At 52.6% G+C, this 10,751-nt stretch overlaps 1 protein-coding gene across 7 annotated transcripts in view; it reads left to right on the top strand.

Annotated features, from left to right (window-relative positions):
• The window catches only part of GOLM1 (golgi membrane protein 1), a 56,590-nt gene that overhangs the window by 8,102 nt on the left and 37,737 nt on the right, over positions 1 to 10,751 (top strand). For 6 of the 7 annotated variants that reach the window (XM_040620188.1, XM_040620186.1, XM_040620190.1 and 3 more), the window contains exons 2-3: positions 2,343 to 2,590; positions 4,351 to 4,530. In XM_040620188.1, coding sequence (XP_040476122.1) covers positions 2,462 to 2,590; positions 4,351 to 4,530 — 309 coding nt within the window. In that variant the 5' untranslated portion in view covers positions 2,343 to 2,461. The remainder of the gene's footprint in view (positions 1 to 2,342; positions 2,591 to 4,350; positions 4,531 to 10,751) is intronic. The other variant, XM_040620187.1, reaches the window with a different exon arrangement.

Genomic DNA, 10,751 nt, shown 5'->3' on the forward strand with positions numbered 1-10,751 from the left:
CCCCCCCCCCCCCCCCCCGTAATCAAACACTGATCTTTCTGCAGCAAAACGTGTGAATAGTCACCAGAAGGAAGAAAGATGAAGACTATATAAGTAGCTTTGGGTGAGCTCTGATCAGGCCTTGATCTGAGTTCAGGACAGGTTTTGTTGCCGTGGATAAGTTTTTAAAAATCTCTTTGGGCTTTTAGAGCATTTTAGGTTTCAGAGTTGTGTGTAAGGGCTTGCACACCTGGATAGAAGTTTGCAAACACAGGTGTGGCTGTAAGGAGTGTTCGTGGCAGCATTGTTGGAAATAAGCCGAGTGGCCCTCTGTGGGAGATTGGTTAAATAAATCCTGGCACACGGAGCCCCATTCAGAACTTTATTTTTATTTTTTTATTTTTTTTTAAGATTTTATTTATTTATTTGACAGAGATAGAGACAGCCAGCGAGAGAGGGAACACAAGCAGGGGGAGCGGGAGAGGAAGAAGCAGGCTCCTAGCGGAGGAGCCTGATGTGGGGCTCGATCCCATAACGCCGGGATCACGCCCTGAGCCGAAGGCAGACGCTTAACCGCTGTGCCACCCAGGCGCCCCAACCCATTCAGAACTTTAGGAAGAAAAGAGCAAACTGTAATGTGCCACGAGGAAAAGTGCGATGATAAGATGTATGACTAAGTGACTCACGACATTTACAGAACAGTGTGAATGATCTTGTTTGGATTTAAAAACACGTATGCCGATGCTTGTATAAGCATCAAGAAACATCTGGAACATTTAGAAGAGTGGCTGCATATGAGAATCACCTGGGAACACTGAAAACTACTGCTGCCTGGCCCTTCTCTGCAGCCATTGAATTGGAAGTGCAGTGGTGGGGCCCACGCCTGCGTCCCAGGTGACGCTGGGGTCCTGGGAGGGTTGAGAGCAGCTGGAATAGGAGGACGCCGCCATTAGGAGGAAGACTTCGGATCTCACATTTTACTGTGTGACTTTTCTCCCCCGTTGTATTTCTAGCTTAATACATACTTTTTAAAATTTAAAAAGAGTTAAAAAAGACTGTTCTGCGAGCAAAATCGGATGTAAGGCAGTGGAGACACGTTTTCAGCAGATATATAGAATTTTCTAGAAGTTTAGTATTTCTGAGCTTTACTCTCCTTTAATATGTATAGTGCTTGCTGATTTCAACTAATCATTGGTTTTTAAAGTTTTTTCCCCCTCTTTCATCCTGAGAGACCAGAGGCTGGTGAGGGAGGCACCCCCGGAGGCTGAGGTCAGTTCTGTGCTTCGGAATCCTGGTGGGACTTTATCCCAGGTGATTCCAGAGATTGCTCAGTTACCCCATTGAGACGCCCACGCTAGTACGTGATTATGAAGAAGGAAGAGGTCTTCCGGTGACACACCCAGCTCGGAACAGCTTCGGGGGAAGAGCTGCTCCTGTCGGCTCTGCTCCGTTCTTGCTGGCATGAACTGAACCTAGAAGTTGAGGCCCTGGGGGGTCTTTCTTTTCCCCTTCCCGCTCTTCCCTCCCTCCCCCCCCTTCCTCCACTGCGGGCCGCACCTGGCATGAAAGCGTCCTTCTTCTCAGAGATGCCCTTTGTGGTGCATGCCGCCCTTCCTCTGATAAGGCCTGTTCTGTCCAGCTCAGCAAAGCCGCTTGGGAAGGTCGGCTTTCCTGGTGCTGGTCTCCAGGCAGACCCGGGCTTGGGCTGGAGTCCGGGAGCAAACCTGACCCCTTCCTCCTTGGGAGCTGTACCTGGCCTGCTCTGGAGAGGTGATGCTCTCTGCCGCTCTCTTGCTGCCCTGGTCGTGCTGCGCGGGGAGAGAAGCAGGCATTCGGAGGAAGCCCGGGCCAAGGCCGCACTCCTGCCCGCAGTACCCTGCGTGCGTGCGTGTGTGTGTGTGTTGGGGGGGGTGTCCACGCTGGTCGTGACTTACCCAGTGCGCGTCCACACTCCTCCGGGCTGCTTTCTGGCTTTGCTCAACAAATGCTTTAACTGGGTGTCCTTGGTAATTCTGTCCAAGGTGAAGTACCCTCCCTTGTTCGGACTCAAAATGGCCTCTTTGGGGAATAATGAGAAATGGCCTTTCCCCCCCTAGATTGACGTGGAAGTGTTTAATATTTGCTGTTGCTGTTCAGAGATGATTCATTGCCGTCCTGTCCTGGAGGGGTGGGTACTGCACTTGCCTCGTTTTATGGAAGAGGAAACTGAGGTGCCCGAGAAATTGTTGCCTGGCCGAGGTCTCGAGGCTTCCAGGACGGTGCTCCCTCCTACCAGCCTGTCCTGGGGGGCGGGCCTGCCGCCCGGGGTGCACACCGCTGTGGGCTCTGGGTGTGCCGCTTACGTGGCCCTCTCCCTCCCACAGGTTGGCGTTTCGGGGCACCAGCGCCTTCCTGCTGGCCGTGAGGACGGATCGGTCGCGGCCCTGCGCGTGCCAAGGCTTCTCTGCTTGTTCGTTTGGCAGGTTCTCAGCCGGCCTTTGAGATGATGGGCCTGGGAAACGGGCGCAGGAGCATGAAGTCGCCGCCGCTCGTGCTGGCGGCCCTGGTGGCCTGCATCATCGTCCTGGGCTTCAACTACTGGATCGCCAGCTCCCGGAGCGTCGACCTGCAGGTGCGCGGCTTGGCTGAGCGTGAGTCGCTGGGTGGTGGGGCCTGAGGGCTGCTTACCGCCCCCGAGGGCATGGTGCTCGTGCTTTGTGCGCTCTGTATCTGGAGTTTGGGGCTCCACACGTCCCCACAGCCAGCCCAGGGCTGGACTGTCCCCACCCGCTCTGCCCTTGGGTGGGAGAGGACCTCTCTGGGCCTTAGGATTGCTCCCAGAGCAGCCCTCTCTGCTCGGCCCGTGAGTGAACGAGTTTTCGTTGTGCCGGGGGGGCTGGTTCTGGGAAGACTGCTTGCTTCCGCACACTGACGGCCCATCGGGCCCTCCGGTCCACGCCAGATCTCAGAGTGCTGTTGGAAATGTATTTGGGTAACAGGTGTAGGAAATGTGGTTTTAGAGGTGCCGGTTGTTAAAATCCTCATTCAAGGCTAGTTGTAACTTTCCCGTTTATCGTTGCGCGTCCTGGGTCAGGCAGTGCTGAGCTAGCATAGAGACTCCCCTTGACCCGACTTCAGTCAGGCACCTCTGACCCCTCTTCCCCTCTAGGCCTCCGTCTTCAGCCTGCCCAGCCCACTTAGCAAAGAAACCTGCTAAGTCATCCCCGCCCCCCATATCTGATCCGGCACCTGCTTCCTCTTGCTGATGTCTGAGCCCTTTGCCGGCCTTTAGCAAGAAATCCCCCCGCCCTTGAGGTCTCCTCTGGACCCTTTTGCTCCTCTGACCCCTCACCCTGCTGCTGGCTACAAACCCTTTGCCGTGTCTGCTGGGTTCAGAGTGGAGCCGGTTCTCCCCCCTGCTGCACAGACACAGCCTGTTGCAGGAGTCTTGAAGGAAGTTTTCCTTCCCACTTTCACACGTGTCCGCATGACTTTCCTTCAACCATGCAGCGTATACTCCGTAGGTCTGGGACGTCGTCCTCCCCCTTCCCAGGCGGGCCGACCGAGACGCAGAGAGGAGCAGTACGCGAGGAGCGGGGATTCCCACCCCATCTTTTCGGTGGCGGAGCTTGGGCTCGGGGCCACGAAACCCCATCCTGGCCCAGTGTCCTCTCCCCCTGCCTTCCCCGGGGCGGCGGTGCTTTCGTGTGACCTCCCACGGGAGCCCGCTCTCTGGGCGGCCGGCGGCCGGGGACTTGGTGTCCCGAGTTGCACAACTGAATCTGTTCGGAGCGGTTTTGTCTCCGAGGAGTTAAGCGCTCTGTCAGCGGAGGGAGGGAAACGGAACTAAATATTTGAGCACCTGGGAGAGCACGAGGAGCTTCATGTACTTTCCTCCTTCAAGCCCCTCAGCAGCCGTGGCAGGGATGCGGTGGTATTTCCTGGGCGATGAGCCGCGCTGGCCGACAAGCCCAGAGAAGGGACTTCCTCTACCTGTAATCCTGTTTCTCTGGACAAATTGTAGTTTCTACACAGTTGACTTCCCAGATTGTTCCTAACAGAACTGCTTCAAGCACGTTTTCAGGAGGAAGTCGAGTTAATTCTCCGGGAGCGGAGTTGGCAGAAATTCCATGTGGGCTTTGCAGGACACGCAGAGAACGTGTCTGGCCCCCGGCCACTGCCTGGTTAGGAAGGAGGAGTGCGATGGGAACTGGGGAGTGTGGCGCTGGGGGGGGGACGGCCCATGGGGCCTGGGAGCACACCTGCGGTGCATATGGCTTGCCGCTGGCTCTGGGCCCGGCCGAACTGGTTTCTTGGAGGGAAGCTCCCTCCAGTGGCCTGGTCGGCAGGGTAGCTTGGGGTTCGCCCTCACATGCTGTGCTGTCCTCGTAGACCCGGATCCTGGAGTTGGAGGGCAGGGTCCGCAGGGCAGCGGCCGAGAGAGGCGCGGTGGAGCTGAAGAAGAACGAGTTCCAGGGAGAGCTGGAAAAGCAGCGGGAGCAGCTCGACCGAATCCAGTCCAGCCACGACTCGCAGCTGGAGAGCGTCAACAAGATCTACCAGGACGAAAAGGCAAGACCCGCTCTGTTCCCCCTTAATTGTGTTCAGGTGCCAGTTGAGACACTGTTGAGTTCTTCTGGATGGAGCATGAGTGGTGGGAGGGTATCTGTGTGGGGAGCTGGAACGGGCCTCTTGATCAGGTCGTTCTGTCTTAACTGTTCCCTGTGTTGGGCACTGCGTCCCCGGCTTATTTATGCCTGGAAGTTTGTACCTCTTAATCCCCTCCGCCTGTTTTACCCGTCCTCCACCCCTGCCCCTCTGGCGACCACCAGATTGCTCTCGGGTGACCCTCTTGTTTTGTTTTTGTTTTTAAATTCCACATGTCCGTGAGATCATACGGCGTATTTGCCTTTCTCGGATTTATTTCACTTAGTGTAATACCCTCCAAGTCCATCTGTGTTGTCCAAATGGCAAGATTTCATTCTTTTTTATGACTGAGTAATATTCCAGTGTGTGTGTGTGTGTGTGTGTGTGTGTACACACACGACTTGATCCATTCCTCTGTCGATGGACGCTTGGGCTGCTTCCGTATCTTGGCTGTTGTGAATAATGCTGCAGTAAACATAGGGGTGCATGTATCTATTCAAATTAGTGTTTCTGTTCAGGTAAATACCCAGAAGTTGAATTGCTGGATCGAAGAGTAGTTCTGCTTTTAATTGGAAAAGTATGGAAGCTCCGTGCTGCTTTCCACAGGGGCCGCACCAGTGCCTTCCCACCTGCAGCCATGAGGCCCCTTTGTCCACATGCTCCGCAACACCTGTGTTTGTTCTGAGCTTAGCCGTTCTGACAGGGGGAAGGTGGTATCGTGCGGTTTTGATTTAGAGAAATATTCCTCATTTGCAGAGTACTTTACCGTCTTCACACGTATATTTCTTTTAAGATTGTCCCAATTTTAATGTTTTTTTTTTTTTAAAGATTTTTTATTTATTTGACAGAGCTAGAGACAGCCAGCGAGAGGGAACACAGGCAGGGGGAGTGGGAGAGGAAGAAGCAGGCTCCCAGCAGAGGAGCCTGATGTGGGGCTCGATCCCAGGATGCCGGGGTCACGCCCTGAGCCGAAGGCAGACACTTAATGACTGAGCCACCCAGGCGCCCCACCAATTTTAATGTTCTAGTAAAGTGCCTCCTAATTTTTCTTCCCTTTGTGGGTGACCCTACTTATACTCCTTAAACCCCCCGTAACTGATGAGAATAGGGCCTAGACATTGCTCACGATGTGTACACAGACAGAACCCCTTCAAGCACATTTCTGGGGAAAAAGTAGACTTCATTCTTCAGGAACAGAGTTGGCAGAAATTCCTAGGGCTTTGCAAGACGTGCAGAGAACACGTCTGGCCCCTGGCCTCTGCCTGGTTAGGAAGGAGGAGTGGGATGGGAACTGGGGAGTGTGGGGCTGGGGAGAGGGACCCCAGGAGGGAGGGCCCAGCAGGACCGCCCATGTGGGCCGGGCAGGGTGGGAGGGCCCATCCAGGCCGGTTGAGTGCTTCCTCAGTGCCCAGATGTGGTCTAGAATCGGTTGTTCCCATCCGTAGGGAGGGAAGAGAAACGAAGAGGGTGTTTCCTGTGGCTGTCCGCCTGCCTCGGCACCCCTGTGAGTAGTATGTGTGTCAGTACCTGGAAGTTTTACTCTCTTCCTTAGGAAGGATTGTCTTCACTCCGAGCCTCTGGCTTTTTTCTGTGTTTTTACTTTAAAATGTTTCCTTTTTGAAACGGTAGCGATAGACGATCGTATGGGAGTGTGGCCATGAGTGGCGTTGGCTGGTTGCTCTGAAGTATCTTTGTTTTCTTCCCTCCATCAGTCTGCCAGCTGCTTCCGAAATTCCACTGCCCTACAAAATCCAAAATTCTGGCAGCGATATTCTCTCTGTTCGTTCTCCTCCAAGCTTCCGGGTGTTTCTGTGTGTTGCATGGAAGGGTGGGTGCATGTTTTGGGTGGGGAGAAGGAAAAGAGGTTGCAGGTTAATTCCAGCTCGCGGGCGTTCTGCTTTGGTGTGGGTTTGCGCTAGTGTGGCTCCAGGTCCTGTAAAATGGGCTGCAGACAACGGGGCTTCCCATACGGGGTGGGCAGACACCTCCGAGAACGTGCTGTGCACAGAACCTTGTTCTAGAGAATTCCTGGTAATGCATCATCCCACAGGCGAGTCCTCGAGGTAGAGATGCTGGTTCATTTGGGTATAATCTGATGTGAGGATGAGAGCACAAACTGGGAATTCTTGAAATACGATCGAGGAGCTGTTTCCTGATAAACCTCTGTATATAGGAAGAAATGCGGAAACATCTTCCAGCCAGAAACGAGGTGACTGTTTCACCTTGGTTCTTAATGTTTCTGTTTTATGGCTTCTTCTTTTTTTTTTTTTTTAAGATTTTATTTATTTATTTGACAGAGATGGAGACAGCCAGCGAGAGAGGGAACACAAGCAGGGGGAGTGGGAGAGGAAGAAGCAGGCTCATAGCGGAGGAGCCTGATGTGGGGCTCGATCCTATAACACTGGGATCACGCCCTGAGCCGAAGGCAGACGCCCAACCGCTGTGCCACCCAGGCGCCCCTGTTTTATGGCTTCTTCTTAAAAGGGGGCTTAGCTCTCCTGCCCCACCGACTCAAGAACTGTTTGGGGATCCAGGGGGAGGAAGGCTCTTGTAGTTGCAATAAACAGCTTAGATACTGAAAATCGAGGAGTCCCAGTTAAGACGGTGAAATACACACTTGAAAGGACAGCCGCTGGGGAAGAATGAGAGTCCCTTTTCATTGGAAACTTTTAACCTTTAGAATATGTGATAGAAAGTTCTTCTAATTTGGGGGTGGGGGACTAGTTTCTTAGCTCCAGGAGGGTTGTAGCTGTAGCTTGGCTAGTGGTAAAAGGCATGGGGTGTCCAGTCAGGCAGACTTGGGTTCAAATCCTGTTTTCCTTAGCTCCATGATTTTAGTCAAGTCACTTAAATTCTCTGGGTCTGTTTCCTCCGCTCTCGAGTGAGAATAACAGAAGCCTCCTTACAGTATGGCTGTGAGGAGTCAGTGAGACAGTATTTATGGAGGGCTTAGCACAATGCTTGACATGGACTAGAAGCTCAAGAGCTGGTAGCTGGTGTTCTTACAACTAGTCCTAGTAATCGCGGTAACAGCAATGGCGTAGAAATAGAGGCAGTAGTAAACCGTAGCATTAGTAGTGATAATACTATTTTTTTTTGGGGGGGGGGGCATGGACTTTTTTTTTTTTTAATTCCAAATTGAAACCATGAAACAAAATTGCCCTACCCTTAGGAAAGGATTAAGATGCTGGGGTATCCATTAGAACCAAGAGTGAGCGGTGCGCTGAGACGCAGAAAGCTAACGGTGAGGGCCTCCACGGCAGCGGGAGAGCTCCCGTTCGCCGGGTCTCTGCTCAGCCAGACGCCAAGCTGAGCATCCTGCAGCGATCATTCCCTGAATTGGTCTCGACAGCCTCATGAGAGTGGTGCTTTGGCTCCGAGAGTTCGTAGCCCTCCCCCAGGATGAGGCCTAGACCCCCGACAGCCCGCTGGAGGGCCTCCCTCTGCTCTGTGCGGACGCAGGCCCGAGGTGATGGGGTGGGGGCTTCTCCAGAACTCTCCATCCCTAAATAACACGGGCTGTGGGTGAGGTCGCAGGAAACCATAGTTGTTGAAGTGAGGTGATGGGATCCTATATTTATCTCCGTGCTTGAAAAGAGCACGGTATTCCAGCTAGCTCTCTTGGCCCCAAGTCCAAATTCTCAGGCAATAAAACACCTGATTCTTTATGGCCGGGCAGTTCCCAGAGAAGCAGGGCTGGTCTGTCACACCACATGTTGTTGTTTTTTTTTTCTCTTAGGAGGTTAGCGCTGTGGTTTAAATTGGACTGCGGCTCTTCTTCGGAATGTTAAAGAATCCTCTGGTGGTCTAATAGAACTTCTCAGCCCTGGGAGGACTTGGGGGTGTCGGCGTCTGTGGGTGGGGGTGATTTGCAAGTGTCACACGCCCTAGAGCTTTCTGACCTCCTGGAACCTTCCCCCCCGCCTTGGGTGGGCACCGTTGCTCTGGAGGGTATTGTAGCCATCAGATGGGGGTGTGGACGGAAGCTCGAAGGCCAAACCCCCCAGGGATGACGTGGGTACGAAAGGAGCGCTTCGGGTCAGCGCTGTGGAGTAGAATTCGCCGGGATGAGGGAAGTGCCCTGTTTGTGCTGTATGGTCTGCCCTGGCTCTGTACGGCCGTCGAACACCTGAAATGTGGTGGCTGGGTCTGAGGAACGGAACTGTGAATTTTATTTAATTCTAACTACATTTAAGTGGCCAAATATCGGACGGCACGGGTTTGAACGATAGAGGCGGGACTCTGGTCGAAGGGCTGAGTGTCCTGTTCCGCGGGAGAGCAGGGGGGCCAAGGCTGGGTCACCTTTGCTTCTCTGCTGTCTTTCCCCTTTTGCTGTTCGGTCCAGAATTGGGCCATGGCAGCTGAGGTCCCCTTGTGATCGGGCAGCTGTGCTCCCTGTGAGGGCCTCTTGTTGCTCGGTAGTGAGCGGGGCTGCGGAGTTCAGGCCGGCTTATCAAGTTGGCCTTCGTGAACTTACTGTCACGGAAGTTGTTTTGGAGAAATCAGGCCTTGCCGGGCGGCCCGTCAGTCGCCTGGCAGCTTATGCAAACTGATACAGATTTTAAAGAGACAGACTGTGGGTGTTGGGCCTTGGAGAATATTGAATTTTTTTTAAAAGATGATACACACGTGCGGGCGCGCGATTTTCTCTAAGTGCAGGTGGTTCCTCCAGAGACTGAGGAGATTAACGGGGTGTTTTGCAGTGTTGCACTTTTCAAAATAAAATTGCCTTGTCAGGGTTTTCATCTTCGTTTTTCCGACCCTTTCTCAATGAAATGATTTTAAAGTAGAGTATGATTAAGAGCGAGAATTCTTTAAAAATCTGGCAGTGCGGTTACAAAGTAACTTTTTTTCTAAGATATTTCTCACATCTTTACGGGAATCCTTGACAGTTTTTAGAAGATGTGCTAAGTTGCAAACTTCCTGCTCCCCACTCTTTCCCCCAAGATGGCCAGCTCCCCCGGACTTGGAATCTGGGTGTGTCTGCAGGTCCTCAGTCCTGAGACCAGCTTCTCGGGCGCCCCCTCCGTTGTCACTGCAGTGGGTGGGCAAGCGTGAAACCTGACGTGAGCTCTCGACAGCCTCGCCTTGGTGCTGGAAGGAGCCCCAGAGCAGTTTGAGTAGAAAGAGCAGGGCATGCAGAGTTCAGAGGAGTAAGAAGCCAACGCCTGTGTGCCCCTCCCCCCAGAAATGAAAACAAAAACCATTATCACGTTGAGGTCTCCGTATTCTCCTTCTCTGTCCCTTCCTTCTTGCCCTCCTGCCCAAAGGTCACCACTGTTATGAATTTTTTAAATTGTAATTCCAGTATAGTTGTGTTATTAGTTTCAGGTGTACAGTGGTGATTCCACGCTTCCTACGTCACCCAGTGCTCACGACAAGTGCCCTCCTTAGTCCCCATCACCTGTTTCACACCCCCCGCCCACTATTATGAATTTTAGTGGTTATACTTTGTATTTCTGAACTTCTACAGATGTCCATTGGCCAGAGCATTGGCCACATTCTGTCTTGATAGTATGAACCAAAGCCCACTGATTTTTTTTTTTTTAATCGGAATCAAAGCCTCCGACTCTTTTTATGGTAAACACTTCAGATAAGACTTCAGCTGATTCTTGAAGATGCATCTATCATTTTCACTCCCCCCCCCTTTTTTTTTTAAAGATTTTATTTATTTATGTGACAGACAGCCAGCGAGAGAGGGAACACAAGCAGGGGGAGTGGGAGAGGAAGAAGCAGGCTCACAGCGGAGGAGCTTGATGTGGGGCTCGATCCCAGAACACCAGGATCACGCCCTGAGCCGAAGGCAGATGCTTAACCGCTGTGCCACCCAGGCGCCCCAAGGGGAGGTTCTTGAACTGAGAAACGCTTTTGACCACATCTGGTTTTTGCACATCATTAAAAGCCCAGAAACTCTCGGCTTATTACGCGTTGTCGTCTTAGGGGCATGGAGGTGACCACTTCCAGACGAGAATATTCTTCATAAATGTTTGCTGAGGGGAGCTTTCGCAGACTACCTTGATACCTAACTGGCACTGGTGCCTGTGTTTTGAATCTGAAGATACCCGTCATTCAGGTGAACTGGACTCTATAGACGTGCGCTGTTCCGCTTATCTATTGTCGTCTCACAAATTACCCCGAAACGGAAT

This window comes from Ursus maritimus, unplaced genomic scaffold, assembly GCF_017311325.1.
Source record: "Ursus maritimus isolate PB19 unplaced genomic scaffold, ASM1731132v1 scaffold_34, whole genome shotgun sequence".
In the NCBI taxonomy this organism is placed as follows: Eukaryota; Metazoa; Chordata; class Mammalia; order Carnivora; family Ursidae; genus Ursus; species Ursus maritimus.